The sequence below is a fragment of the Egretta garzetta genome, unplaced genomic scaffold (genome assembly GCF_000687185.1).
Source record: "Egretta garzetta isolate BGI_Z169 unplaced genomic scaffold, ASM68718v1 scaffold51, whole genome shotgun sequence".
Taxonomy (NCBI): domain Eukaryota; kingdom Metazoa; phylum Chordata; class Aves; order Pelecaniformes; family Ardeidae; genus Egretta; species Egretta garzetta.
In genome coordinates, this window is record NW_009258549.1 from 5,252,334 (window position 1) to 5,267,661 (window position 15,328).

The window sequence follows — 15,328 nt, forward strand, 5'->3', positions numbered from 1 at the left end:
TTTCTATCTTTGCTGTCTCTAGGTCTGATGGCACCACCTGTACCTACATGGATTTGGTTTCATGTGACCAAAGAGCTCTGACGAAGTGTGTGCTAAGAAGGAATTGCAGTAATCAAGCCTTGTAGTTTTTAGTGCATATGCTGTCATTGCAACACTATTAAATAAAGGGTTGCTGCAGGATATTGTGCAAAGGATTGTAATATTCTTGCACTGTGTCAGGAAAAGGGCTGTCAGTCAGAACTAAAGCTTCAGAGAAGAGATTACAAGAATGCCTCAAGGATTTAGGAATACTGCACTGAAAGGCATTATAAAATTCAAAAATCACATTGTGGGTTCTTAATAGATTCTGTGTTTTCAGGTAGGTGCATAGGATAGTTGGAAGGGAAGAGAAAGATTTTATCAGGCACATCTATAAGACTTCTGCTTCCAGAAATTACCAACAAGAAAGCCCTGGTATAAGGAAATAAAAATTACCTTTGCCTGCCATTTGATGCTGCAACTGATTAGGAATTCTGCTGTAGCAATGGGCATATTTCCTGGCTGATGAAAGCAGGTGCTGGAAGAAGGCACAGCTGGAGGAAATAGGACCAAAAGCAGGCAAAACATCTTGGATAGCGTCATCAGGGCTGCATGATAAAACCTGCTTAATCAAGAAATATGTTCCTTGGATATAACATGCACACAGTCTCTGTAAATTTTGGCATGGTCTAGATAGGTCCAGGATAACCAGTCCAACAACATTCTCCAGGGATTGCATCTCTCGCAGGCTGCTTGTGTCTCAGACATACATCTACTGTCCCCAGATCTCAGCTCATGTCTCAGTGATCTCGTGTAGCATTTGCTGGTCCGTTCCCAAATACAGGTACCAAAGGAGAGAAAGCCCAGCATATTGTACAGTGTATTCATGACCACACGAGCTGTGTAACCCTGATTAAAGTCTGTCTACCAGTTATCATACAAAAGGATGAGCTATACATGTAGGAGTCTAAGTGGAAGACCATTCAGAGAAGAAACTAAACAGATAAGACATACCTGTTCTGGCTTCCACAGAATATAGATAGTGCTTCGTATACTAAGCTACAGAAAACACGAATATAGGAAGAAAAACAACCAGCAGTAGGCTATAAGTCAGTGTAAGCTTAAGTAGTTCAGAAGAGAGATATGGAACAGAGAGTGCAAATCCGCTTACCTCCTCCCTTCTTCAGTTTATGCCCACTTACTAATGTTCTTTTCCTGCTATGTCTCAGTGCTGGCCCTTTCTCAGGTATTGCACCGTATTAAGAGTGTCTTCAACTAAATGAGATAAATTCATAGGTGGTGAGTAAAAAGGGGCAAACTGCTCACCTTTGTACACCTGTGCGTGTTGCGAGTCAAGTCTGAACCTCAGGAGATATAGCTGAAACTGCACTGGCCAGTCCTCATGGTGCCCACTTGCAAGTTTAGCTCATGGATAGCTGATATGTATTGACTTGTACAGAGAAAACCATAATCAGTCAGGTCAGAGGAGACTTTTATGATTGTCTGATCCGCTCCCCTGCCTTATATAAGCCTTAGTGCATCGTCTAACACTCCTCATTGACCCCTGTTTAGCTCTCTGCTTTGTAGAAGAGGATCTGCTGCAATGTTTCTGAATGAAATTTCTGGTGTACGCTGATCTTCAAAGACAATACAGGCATAAAAAGCACTCCCTCTCACACTTATGGTGTCCATTAGATGAACATGTAGTTGGAAGCACTTTTTTCTTTGACGTTCCAACAAATCTGTACTAAATTTACTAAAAAAACCCATTTATTGCAAGTGAAATAAAAACTTCTGTGGGAGGAAATACATTTTCCCGATTGCTTAATTGTGCTCTAATTTTATCACAACCCAAGATGTTATGTCAGATTTTTGTTAACCAAGAGGAAGGATGGTCTTCCATGACACAATTCTTCTAATGATCTATTATTTCCTCGCTCCTTAACATTAACTGCTTCTGTCATCTTGGAAAGTCTCTTCTGTAAAATAATATTAATTTCTCTCCATGACAGAGATTTGTGATTTATGCATATCCATTGCTGATGAAGGCTATTTAATTACTTGGACAGATATTACACTAATAATTCACATTCTTGTTGAGTCTGGTAACAGCTGAGTGTCTCACACGTAGTCTTGCTTTCTTCCTCTTTCATTATCAACCACAGGGGATGTCTTACCTGCACTCAAGCAGAACTGAGGTCCATGGTCGACTCAAATCCACAAACTGCGTAGTAGACAATCGCATGGTTGTGAAGATCACTGATTTTGGCTGTAATTCAATTCTGCCTCCAAGGAAAGGTAAAAACAGTACCCAGTTGGACCCTCCTTCATGGTGTCCAGTCCAATGGAATTTTCTTATATTGATAGGCCAGTAGGGCCCAGTTACATCTTGTACACAACACAAAACATACAATACGATTTTGTTTCATGTAGCAGCCACCACCAAATGATACCTGAAAACACTGTCTTAAATAACACAATGAAAAAGAATTATTAGCAGGTAAAGAAAAAAATTAGGCAGTGTAGGTGAGAAGGAAAGATGAATTTTCAATTTATAGTTCAGAAAACAAGAGATTTCACATGTGGCTGAGATGCAAGAAATATTACATTATAATATATTTATCTTCTTTCATTTCTCATAAGATAAATGCTTTGACAAGCAGCCTCAAAATTTCTGGCTACTTGATTTCTTTCCTTGAAGAAAACTTACTGTTTCACAAGAGATATACAGATCCATTGCGGCTGGATGTTGCAGCCTGATACCATAACACTGCCTTCAGGGTCACTGTGTTCGGGTCACTGTTATGATACATGACCAGCATGTCATAACAAACTGCCATACCACGGCAGCACTCTGGTTTTGAGGTACAATGGTGCTTGTTGCACTAGAAATACAGATTAATAATTTCTGCAGAAAGAAAGTGGTTATGAGCAGGTAGTATTATGTCAGGCTCAAAAGCACTTGAGAATTATTTCAATAGAATCATGATATCAAGGCCACTGGGAAATATTACAGTCTTCTCATCTGACATCTTGTATAACAAACTCCATGCAACTAGCTCAATAATTTATGGCTCAGCTTTTTTTTTTTTTTGTAGCACTGGCATTCCTTGGTCTTATACAGATGCATAGGTTATTTCTAAGAAGCCCATAAAGGTAGGTAAGAAAAGCAAGTTCATTGCCAACAACCATAAGTTTTACAGAGGAGTGAGGGTCTGTATCTACAGTAGAAAATAGTAGGGTCAACAAATCCCAGGCAACTGAAAATTACCGCATCAGAGGTTTATCTAACCTGTATTGATGTCAGCTTCTCAAGAAAAATGCTAAAGTAGGGAATAAACAGTACCAGTGGGTTCTGGCTTTGATATGGAAAGAGTAAAAGGAAATATCACTATAGCCAATGGATACTCTGAGAAAGATCACTCTTTTTCAATGACTTTTCTCCCTTCCTCCTTTACCTCATCCCCCTTTGTCATCTGGATTCTCAGATCTGTGGACAGCTCCTGAACATCTCCGTCATGCTGATGTATCTCAGAAGGGTGATGTGTACAGCTATGGGATCATTGCTCAAGAAATCATCCTACGCAGGGAGACCTTCTACACCAGGCACTGCCGGGACAAGAAAGGTAAATCCACAAATTTCTCCTCCATTGCAGCCTTCTGGGATGGTGTAGATGTAACTGGCCCATTCATCACATTTTGTGAAAGGCACTGTCTCTGATAGCTGCTTGAACTGCTGCTTTTTTCACTGTGTGATGAATGAAGAGCCTGTTTGGAGGATCTCACTGTGGTAGCAAATTATTCTTTCTGTAAATGAAGTTTACACTGAGTTTTCTTGCCCTTTCTCCTCCCTCATCACCTTGGCCACAGCATTATAGAAGTTAACATTATACAATGCTGTCCAGGTTTACTGTAACATTTAAAGGCCACAAAGGTTTTTCTGTTATGAGTTGTGCACAACATATGATAATTCACCCATATTAGGCATCATAAATCATCAATGTCAACACGGGACAATAAAAACTCAGCAGCATGACACAAGAACAGTTGGCATTTAAAAACTGGCAGTTCAGACTTCAAGCCTGTCAAAACTAACTTTAGTCCTTTAACTTCTGTCAGACAAAGCATCTCCTCCTGTACTACATCCATTAAACCCCATTTCATGCATTTTGTGACATTGTTTTTGAGTGGCTAACAGCCTGGTCAATCACAGTTCCCAGAATCCAGGCATTATTATATATTAGAACTGACATAAAAGCATGTGTGGGTTTGGGATTTTCCTAGTGACAGTTACCAACAACAAGTTTAGACATTGCCTTTACCTCTGAGTCATTCTGATAGATCCGCCTCACATTTGTTAAAACATCTAGAGCAGCAGCTGGACAGCCTAATAGCTCTTTTCCTGAGTTACATTTGAGAATAACTTCTGGGGCACGTTCATCATCCTACATTATCAGAAATCTATGTTCATATTTGGGGAAACAGAGTATTTCACATCAACAACTCTTTAATATAAATGTAGACCTAAAATGCCTGTTCCTCTTCAAGCAAACTCTTCAGGACTCCATACTAGAGATAAAGTAGAGAAAATAAAAGTCTTTCTATTCCTTTTTTTTTTTTGGGAAGAGGCAGGCACAATCCTCATGAAGACAAGGATTTTACAAACATCACCAAAACAGATGGAGAAATGAAAGAGCAATGCTCTTCCTTGCTCATTTTGACTTGCGAAGCAAATCCATGTTTCTGGGGTCTTCTGAGATGCGGCAGCATCCTCACTGCTCTGTGTTTGATGCTGGCTGTCATAGTCACAATCTGGTTCCTTGTTTTAATTTTGACCTCTTTCTTAACACTGCATTTTGTCATTTTAATGTCCTTTCAAATAGCATTAAGCTTAATCCATCCAACTGAAAGAATTTTTAGCACTTCTAGGTGCTGTTGCTGGAGGTGGTCACATGTATCAGCGTGTTTAGTAAGACAGCAATAACTGGGCCCTAAGCCTGTTTGGTAAGACTGGATTCAGTGTAACTTCCAAAAAAATCTGCTTTGTAAACTTAATTCGAAATTTTAAGATTTCCATTCAGTGAGGAGATTGTTTTCTCCCCAAAGCTTTTTCCTTAAAAGCATTAGTAGATGTCTTAAGATATATATTGCTGATCGAATGGCTTCTGGTAGTATTCTTGAATTTCAGTTATGCAATTTGAGTAAATGTGTTCAGCCTAGTTTCAGAAGTTCATCAAATTTCATGTAACAGAAGGGAATAATTGTTATTATGCATTGCTGAAGTGGCTCTTCAGTGAAATGTCTGGATTCATTCATTAGCTAAGATAAGGCAGCAAGACAGCAGACTGTACTTATTCAAACACCTTTGAATTTTGTTTGTGGCATCATCTAACTTTGGAAGAGAGTAGTTCAAACTTGGGGTGACCATTAATTTATAAATATCGAAGATAAACAGTAGGAAAAGAATGCCAAATTAGAGTCAATGGTAATGGGCAAAGAAATGTCCCTGTTGCATGTTAAATTCATTTGGTTTTAAGTCTCCTGCAGAAAGTCTTTCAATGGCTAGGCTATCAGAAGTTAATCTCTGCAAGTTAGAAGACATGATATTGATATGTCAGGGCAACTGATACAACCGCTTCTCCAGGACTTCACTGGCAGCAGCAAGGACTGTACTCAGCTTTTAAAAGAGTTGTTTAAAAACCCCTGTACCTAGCTTCCATCCAGCAATTTAGGAAAATTAAACTCAACGTCCAGATACTCAGTGAGCAACTTTTCTTAACCTGCAGATATATGTATCAATCAACTTAACATATGATAATATTGCTACTAATGAGAGAAAAGTCCCACAAAGACGATGGGCATACAGAACTGGATTGCAGACGTAACTAGGTCATGGTCCTCTTCGCTGACTTCTCTGCGAGACAGCTGTTAGGCCAGCTGGTTGCTCCACTCTTCTGCAGAAAAACCTCATTGACTGCTCAAGACTCTGGAATCTTGTCACATACCAACACTCACTTACCAACACTCACTTCAAGCTGCCTCCCTATTCCACTACTTTCTGCCACTGGCTAATTGCAGTGTTGCTAAAAGTTGTTGTTACTTCTGCTCTCAGGTGTGTGCTCAGTGTGGAAATCGAACACATTCCTCTTGCACACGAGACTTACACAGATTTTTCTGTCTCTTAGCCCATGGAAGACTTAGCAGTCTCTCCACTCCATAGCATGTGGGAGACTCAAGTCTCCTGCTCCTTCTCTAATCTGTACTTTCTGTATCACAAAGCTGGAAGCTACTGCATCTTTTTAGGGCGATCATGCACACCAGGCATGCTTAGGCATCCCTAGTTGTTCTAGACTTGCACATACCATCACGACTAAAATCCTTCCTCATCTCATGATATGGTTCCTTCACTAAAATTGTCTCCCAAATATAATCAGACATTATTAATAAATGTGTATCACACTTGTTCACAGATCCCTTTCAGTTTCTCTTTCTCTCCCCCAGAGAAAATTGCTTCTCTTTTTTAACTCCCTCCCTCTGGAACTATTGAGGTCTGGAGAAGGACAGAGAGATTTGCTTTAGCTCTCACTTACTGTGCTTAAATCGAGTTATGCAAATGCAGTCGGCATTCTGATATGTTCAGAATCCAAATAACTTCCATGGAATGGATTTCATGAATAAGAGCACAAATGAGCTAACAAATGCAATGTTTTTAAATCATACACATTAATAGCCTACTTTTAAGGAAGCTGAGCATCTGCAGGATGATTTGAACTGCTCTGATGAGAGTCGTATGTCTCCACACTTTTGATCAAGTTGCAATGAGCTTTTCACATTGTTTTTTACTATAGCTATACTTCATGCTGAGAGGCACACTAATAATGCCTAACGTTCATTTGGGAAGATGCCATAACCATGTCTACCGTGACCAATAAATACTCATGTACATTCCTATTCATTTTGCTTTCAGGGGCCTTCAAGCCAGCCTGTTTTGATCTTGTGCCATATGTTTAGAAAAGCTCCAAAGTTGAGATTCACATCAAAATGAGGGAACTGTCTTCAAGGCTTCTCTTTGTACAGTAACTCATAACATAGGACACTATCCACACGGAATCTCCTTCTTATATTTTTTTATTTAAAACTTTGCATCTTTTTCTTGTGTTAGAGAAACTTTACAGAGTTGAGAGTGGCAAAGGAGCGAAGCCTTTCCGACCAGACCTGTCCTTGGAAACAGTGGGAGAAAGAGAGATGGAAGTAAGCTAATAATTAACTAGGCCATTTTCTGGGTGTAGGGCGGAAGTTCTGGCCAAACTAGAGCTCATGATCATGGGAGGATGAAAGCTATGCACATATTATGCCAAATGCCCTAACCTCATGGGAAAAAATGGTATTCTATAGTTGTTACCAGTGAAATGAAATATGACTCACTGGAAAGAAATGGATGCTTATATGGTGCCACTCTTCTGAACTATTTTAGATATCTTTAAGATAGGATGAATCACACCTCAAACGTACCTCTCTCCACTGATTTTATAGCCCCTAAGGCTTCTTGCTCAGGTGAAAAAGTCTGTATTGTAGATATTCACATATTCAGCAATGAAGCCCATTCTTTTTGGCTGAATCACCAATTTCAGAAAAATCCCAAACTCAGGATATTGTAAATACAATTACCACAGCATTTACCTCCATGTCAGCAACTGTATCTGGCACCAGCTGCAAGACTGGTTGCATTTATTTGCCTTTCATTTACGTCTTGCAAATTCTAGTCACCACAGAGTTAAGTTTAAGATGCCTGCAATGAGTGTCCTAACCACAGATGCAAAACAGTTAGTCACAGATTTTAGTATGTTGCCGGTCAAGAGTAACCGGAAATTCCCTAATGAACTCATGCTGTTTAGCACCATTATCCTTCTATATCCATTACTCAGGTGGACTTTCCTTAAATTTTTGTTTGAAGGTCTATACACTAGTGAAGAGCTGCTGGGAGGAAGATCCAGAAAAGAGGCCTGACTTTAAGAAAATTGAGATTACTCTGGCTAAAATATTCAGGTGAGCAGCAGGAGCTCCGTTTTTTAAGATGCTCCAAAGCTCCTTCTAAGCATTCAAAAGCTCATATTTTTAAGGATGTAAGCTGATGTGATTATGATTCAGTCAGTGGAAAAACTGAGTGTCTTTGCTTAGGTCTTCCTTTATTCTTTGGCAGAAAAGTAGGCGAGCATGTGCATATGTATACGTACATGTGTGTACATGAGCATCTATGCATGTATTAGCTGAGTGAGGGTAAGACCATCACCATACCTCAAATTGGTACATTGTGAAAGTAGCAAGCTGCATAATTAGAGATCTAAACAATTCAAGTAATTCACCCCCTGTCTCTAGTGAAGGGTTGGATAGTGACTCATGTCGTCTAAGTTTCGGGAGATGAATGCACATAAATGTTTGGAGGATGATTAGAAAGTTTGGATGATCTGGGTTGTGCCATAAATGAGTTTGGATGGTCCCAAATTAAGCTGACTAGAAGTGTTGAGTTGTAACTCACCAGAAGTATTAATTACAGGGTTTTGTCGGTATAAAGTTGTGGGATAGTAAGGGCCATAGCTGGACAAACCCTGTGGGGTTATACAGACATTTCACCTGGCCAATGCTGCATTGTTCCTACGGAGTTTGGTCTGAATTAATTAGTTTGATGTCCAAACAGTGAGCTGTTAATCAATTCTCTTGGGAAATTGCTCCCCAGTTTTTAAAGCTCTCCTTATCAACAACCCCAACAGCACTCGCATAATTTCGCACTTTACATGGGCAGAAGGACAACTGCACTATGCATAACTGAATGTATTAATCAAAAAAATCCTACTGCAGCTGAATAGGAAGATGTCCTGGCTCAGCTCCTAAGCCTCTACCCTACAAAAGCAAAGAGGTTGCCTCTTGCCACATGCAACACGGTGTTGTCCTCATGGTGGGTTTAAGATGGTGCATCCCTGACATAAAGATCTGTTTAAAGTAAGAGTGGTTTTCAAGTCCAGTTGGGTACAATACTAACCTGACTCTTCAAGTCAGCCTGGCCCCATTGACTTTCAGACTGCTTTGGCGAGTGCAGGCTGCCCAGCCAAACAGGAGTTACGAGTGGCTCCTGTTGCCATACTTCTGCTTCCAGGAGTTAGTAGGCTGGAGTCTGCAGGATCTTGTCATCAAAACGAGTCCAGGGGCTGCTAATTGTTCCATTGAATCATTCTGTCTTCTACACAGGCAGCCCCAAATTGTCTTAATCCTTCTGGCTGAAGTCCCCATCTAAACGTTATATTTTCTGCCTACTATCTTTAGCTTTCTCTCAGGATATGAGCTTGTCAGTTACTTTTTACAAATGACTGGTCATGGATTACCCAAGGTAACCTGGAGCTGACAATATTAGCAGGGCTAGGTGATTTAAGAATTATCAGTTCCAAGTGACAAGAGTGGATCACAGACTTCTATTCATATACATAAGCACTCCGAGCAAGAAAAAGAATGATGCACTTGAGGCACTTTGCATTCTAACTCTATGGAAGTCAAACACTGGAGAAGTTTTCTGTTGCTCCTGTTTGCCTCTTTTTTGCCTCTCTCAGCAATGTGTTTCCATCAACATTTCTTGTTGGCTCCTGTGTATTTCTGTTATTTGCAGTAACTACCATGGCCAGTCCAATGAAAGCTACATGGATACCCTGATCAGGCGTCTACAGCTGTATTCCCGGAACCTGGAGCACCTGGTGGAGGAAAGGACAGAGCTATACAAAGCAGAGCGAGACAGAGCAGACAGGCTTAATTTCATGTTACTTCCAAGGTAACTGGCTAGGATTTTCACTGGCATTGTATTTACATCTATCACCTGATTCTTGGAGAGTGGGGGTTGGGATTAATATTAATCTTCTGTTTCCTTCCCCTCTAATCTGATCCTGCTAGGGAGGAGAGAAGAAGCAGCTGTCCCCTGAGGTCTCCACCCTATGGTGGAGTTTCATGCCAAGATGGTACTGGGACCTGTTATCTTCCTCAACCTCTCTTCCTGCGCAGGATCTCTCTTTCCAGCACAACCCTCCTTTTCACTGCCTTCCTGGGAACACACTACAGTGATCCTACATCACAGACCTCTGTTCTGCTCCAGCACCTTGCTAGGCAGAAGGAGTGTCTGCAGCTGGAGAGCAGGAGTGCAGTCCAACTTCACGCTGGGGTTTAGCAATGCAACAGAGGGGCTGAGGTGGGCTGGGCCAGACTGGGCTAGATGGATGCTTCAGTGTATGGTATAGGACAAGCATTATTGATATTATAATATTGGTAATACCGGTAATTTTGGTATTGCATACATTTGGAATAGTAAAACTATCCTGTTACTACTAGTTTCAAGGGTATTTCAGTAGCCAGGGTATTGATTTTATGACTCATCTTAAAAAAAAAAAAAAAAGTGTCTGTTCAACCCAGTTTTGGGGAAAGTTTGAAATGATCTGGCTGTGTAGACTGTGAAACAAGGAAATCATGTTTCCTTCCACTCTTTGTTGTACCTACCACTCTATTATTGTCTCATTGTAGATGGAACACAGCATGGTGCAACACCTACAATTTTCTGGGTGTGTTTCAGTTATTCTTTTCTAATATTTCCACTAAGAACAAGTTATTTTCCTGGATTTAGAAATGCAAGGAAATCAAGGTTGCTCTGAATAAATATTGACTGTCATGGTATTGAATTTGTGTTCCATTAAATCATCAGATTATGATATCTCATCTGAAATCAGGATGAGGTGATGTAATTATCAGGATGAAACTACTTCTGCACTGGGGAAATAGAAAAATATGTCTGTTCTTACTTATTGTGTTGGTAGAATGTAGGTCTACATGTCAGAAATTTCAGAATTTCAGCTTTAAATTTGACTCAATATCCCTATTTCTGACCTTAGCCAAGAAGCTCAGTTTCTTGTGCCTCACTTTCCTCATGGCTATTAACACACCTGGATTTTGTAAGGCTGTAGTGCATTAATTAACATTAGTGAGTGCTTTGAGGTCCCTGGCTGAAAGGCATTATGGGCATCTAAAATGTGATTACAGTGGCAGTTTTTAGCAAACTATTTGGTGTTTCATACACAGAAAGCAATGATGTGGTTGGGTTGCATGAAAAAATACCTTTAATATTAAACACAGACTATTCATCTGTCTTCCTGATTTCTGTATTTCCACAGGCCAGTAGTAAAGTCTTTGAAGGAGACTGGCCTGGTAGAGCCAGAGCTATTTGAAGAAGTCACTATCTACTTCAGTGACATTGTCGGCTTCACCACACTCTGCAAATACAGCACCCCTATGGAGGTGGTAGATATGCTGAATGATATCTACAAGAACTTTGACCACATTCTTGACCATCATGATGTTTACAAGGTGATTAGCTCCACACTTTTGCTCAGTTAAATACCAGGGGACACACAAATCAAAGTGGATGATATGGTGGATTTGGGAATCTGCTTTCTAAGCAAAGACGAAAGAGAGAAAAACAGGTCAAGATTACCTCATTTCAGTATGCTTTCAGAGTGACTGCTTATACTAGATTTTCTATACTAGGTAGTCGGATTCATTAACTGGAATGCTGGGTGCAGTTATAAACACTCATATACCAAAAAGATGTCAGCCACCTTAAACTAATCAATCCTGCTGTCCAGAGAAGAAATGATGTTTAATCATGAACAAGAGGATCTGATAAAACCTTTCTGCTTTTAACTAAAGATGTATTTTGCTCTGTCTGCAGTTAGTGAGTTCTAATCTTATTTCCACAGGTGGAGACCATTGGTGATGCTTACATGGTGGTGAGTGGTTTACCAAAGAGGAATGGCAACCGGCATGCAGTAGACATCTCCATGATGGCTCTGGACATCCTCAGCTTCATGGGGACTTTTGAACTGAGACATCTGCCGGGTCTGCCTGTTTGGATTCGCATTGGAATTCACTCTGGTACACAGTAGTGCTAGATCAACAATGACAATGTTTTTGAACAGAATAGACATCCGTAGAAGACCTGGTAGTGCATCATACGCAACTGGTCTCCTCATGAAGAATCAGGCTGAAAACAATGTACCTGGAGGAAGGGCAACAGAAGTAATTAAGCCGCTGGTTTGCTCCCCTGTAGTGAAATAGCCCATACCCATTCATTCATAGCTTAAGCCAATAGCTAGGAAAAGCAACTACCATTGCTCCTGGTACGATTAAGCCAGTTGTATCAAATAAGCCATTGCAGATTGCTCCTTACTGACCAAAGTGGAGATCAGCCACAGCTAGATAGGCTTGTTTAGCCACAAAATGGAGACCTGTATTTTATGCTTTGGGAGGCAACAGTTCTGACAAGCCTATGTGGGAATTCATGTTTTAATTAATCCATAAAAATATTTTTTTCTCAAAGGGGAACTGCAGATAGCTCAAGCAGGTAGTTGCCAAGTACTTTGGGAAATTTTCTCTTTTCATTTTTGTTTGTTTCAACAACCACCTGAATACCAGCTGACAGGGAAGGAACATATCCGTGAAAGCCACTGAGGCACTGGGAAGCCCTTCAAGGCACCACTACACACCCCTCCCTGATGAAGCTTCTTTTCTTTTCTTTCTTCCAAAACTGATAGTTAGTAACTGTATTGGTTTTCTGCACAAAAATTGTGTTTAAATACAACTAACACTGTACAGCCATGTCCTTTTTATGCTCTTTCTTACTGGATTAGGCAAGACGAACAGAGCTAGGCTTGGTTTGGAGTGGAAGGGGAGACTGCCAGATACTTCGGGAAGTGAGGTATAGGGTATTGTCATTGGTGGGGAACGCAGAGCTCCAGCAGGTACTGCACTGCTCTGCAACAGTGAGACACCTTCCAAAAAAGTAGTGCCTTGATCCACCTTGTTTTCATTCTCTGCATCCCATTTCTAGGTCCGTGTGCGGCTGGTGTGGTTGGAATAAAAATGCCTCGTTACTGTTTGTTTGGAGATACAGTGAACACAGCTTCGCGGATGGAATCCACAGGCTTGCGTAAGGATTTAATTTTAGCTGTCAGTGTAGCAGGACCAAAGGCCACTGGTTAGCCCATGACTGAAGTGTTCGTTTTCAGCTGAGAACAACTTATTATCAGCTGGCAGAAATTTTAAAGATTAAGATGCCCTGTTTGTTTTGATTACCAGTTGTTTCACTGTCCTGCTGGGCAACGAAGAATTGTTCCTTGTTCATGCTTCAGTGCTGGTAACAGGGAGTATGTAGGCTGGTTCGCTGGCTGAGTTCCTCTGGAAGATATGATACTTATGTGCCTGGGATTTACTTTTACTCTATGAATGGTAGATTTTAGTTCGACCTAGAATTGTATTACGGCACTGTTGTGTAAATATGCTGACTGTATATTTTAAGCTGAAGCAATTATGTCTTCAACTTCACCATTAGGGAACTGTGCCAAGAGCCAGTTTGTCTTCCTTCTGCCCGGTGTCTTCACATGACTGTTCTCTGAATAGGACACTCCCAATTATTCTTTTCCCTTTTGGCATCTAAATGCTACACGTACCACAGTCACCTGTGTTTCAGATCAGTGGCTGTACCAGCTCTTCCTCCTTAGATACAATGCTATCTAGTGGAGTCAGAGTTTTCATGCAGTGGTAATTGATTCTCATTTAATTTGACTCTCAGAATTTATGTTGATATTAATTGGAGGGAATTCTGCTGCAGCACCAGCTTTCACACATACTTAATATGATTATGTGGTACACTTCCAGATAAAGCTTTCACTGTGTCTTTATTTTTTAGCTTTAAGGATTCATGTAAATGGTTCCACTATTAACATCCTGAAAAGAACAGACTGCCATTTCCAGTATGAAGTGAGAGGAGAAACGTACCTGAAGGTAACCTTTACCATGCACATGCGTGAACACAGAGAAGAGGGATAGTATAAAAGTATTATATAGCTGGGAGTACCCCACAACTTAATTAACAGCTGGGGAACATGGGTTACAGATCAATTGGTATCACAGTCTCTCGTGGTTGAAGACACTTCTATAAAGACAAGGCCAGCAATGAAGAGCTCCCTAAGTCATAAATTAAACCAACATAAAGATGTGGAGAATTAATGAAACATACCACTTGTAATGGAAAATTGTGGCGTGAATTAATCTGATGGAAGGGAAGCTGAATCTATTGTTAATTTGCTCATGCTCCAATATCTGACTGCCTATCTACCAATCCATTTATCTCAGTCCATTACACTTGGTGGATGTCTGTGCTTGGGAGCTGACGGCAGGCAGCGCAGCTCACTTCTCCCATGGCGTGTGTTTCAGGCCATGGAACAAGGGAGCGGGCGTGCAGCTGCATCTCCCCCATTATTCTCCTTCTCACATCTGATTTTTAATCCTTTGCTGTGAGCATCAGTTACTGAAACCAAGCAAAGGCAAACACAACAATGCACAATACAGTATTATTTAAGTAAATTAACTACAGGAAATTGCATTCTAATCCCTAAATTGTGCTTTCTCTTTTTTGTTGTACATATTTAGGGCAGAGGAACAGAGATTACCTACTGGTTGACGGGTACCGAGGACAAGAAATACAGTCTCCCAACACCTCCTTCTGTGTAAGATAGTCTTTATATGTGAAAAGAGATGAAAAATCCCCAGTCTTTGCACTTTAGCCCTCACTGTTCCTCCCTGGCACTTGTGGGTTTTTTATACCACCCAACTTGGCTTCAGTAGTTAGAGGCTTAACAGTGTATATGCATATAAGCATGTATAAATATTCATGACATGGGACTATGCATGTGCTGAAGGTTATTTGTATATATAAGTGCTTAACAGGTTCATTTCCTTGGAAGGGAAGTAAGACTTACAGCACAAGCTGCTGATGTGGTAAGTGCAGGAGATGGACAGAAAAATGAAAAACATTAACATTCCCAAAACTTTAGTCCTAATGGCACCTGTGTGTGACAGTACAGCAAGAGGGTAACTGCAACTGAACGTGCAGCTCTCTGTAATACCATGTTATGCCCATGAGCTCTTGAGGGGGAATTTGTAGGAGGAACAAAACTTGAGGATTTTGAGCAGTATTCTGCTAGAAGAGACAGACAAAGTTAATGTAGTACTGCACAGGCATAAAGTCTTTAAAAATTGAACAAAAGCTTACTTTTGTTTGCGGATGACACCAAGCTGAGTGGTGTGGTTGACACACCAGAAAGACGGGATGTCATCCAGAGAGACCTGGACAGGCTGGAGAGGTGGGTCTGTGTGAACCTCATGAGGTTCAACAAGGCCAAGTGCAAGGTCCTGCACCTGGGTCGGGGTAACCCCTGGTATCAGT

General features: G+C 40.7%; 1 protein-coding gene across 1 annotated transcript in view; it reads left to right on the plus strand.

Moving 5' to 3' along the window:
* The window catches only part of GUCY2C (guanylate cyclase 2C), a 47,209-nt gene that overhangs the window by 29,965 nt on the left and 1,916 nt on the right, over positions 1-15,328 (plus strand). Inside the window, exons 17-26 of the mRNA XM_009647792.2 lie at positions 2,184-2,316; positions 3,507-3,644; positions 7,181-7,269; positions 7,973-8,064; positions 9,674-9,832; positions 11,217-11,409; positions 11,802-11,976; positions 12,932-13,030; positions 13,790-13,884; positions 14,533-14,609. Of these exons, the coding sequence (XP_009646087.1) occupies positions 2,184-2,316; positions 3,507-3,644; positions 7,181-7,269; positions 7,973-8,064; positions 9,674-9,832; positions 11,217-11,409; positions 11,802-11,976; positions 12,932-13,030; positions 13,790-13,884; positions 14,533-14,609 (1,250 nt within the window). The remainder of the gene's footprint in view (positions 1-2,183; positions 2,317-3,506; positions 3,645-7,180; positions 7,270-7,972; positions 8,065-9,673; positions 9,833-11,216; positions 11,410-11,801; positions 11,977-12,931; positions 13,031-13,789; positions 13,885-14,532; positions 14,610-15,328) is intronic.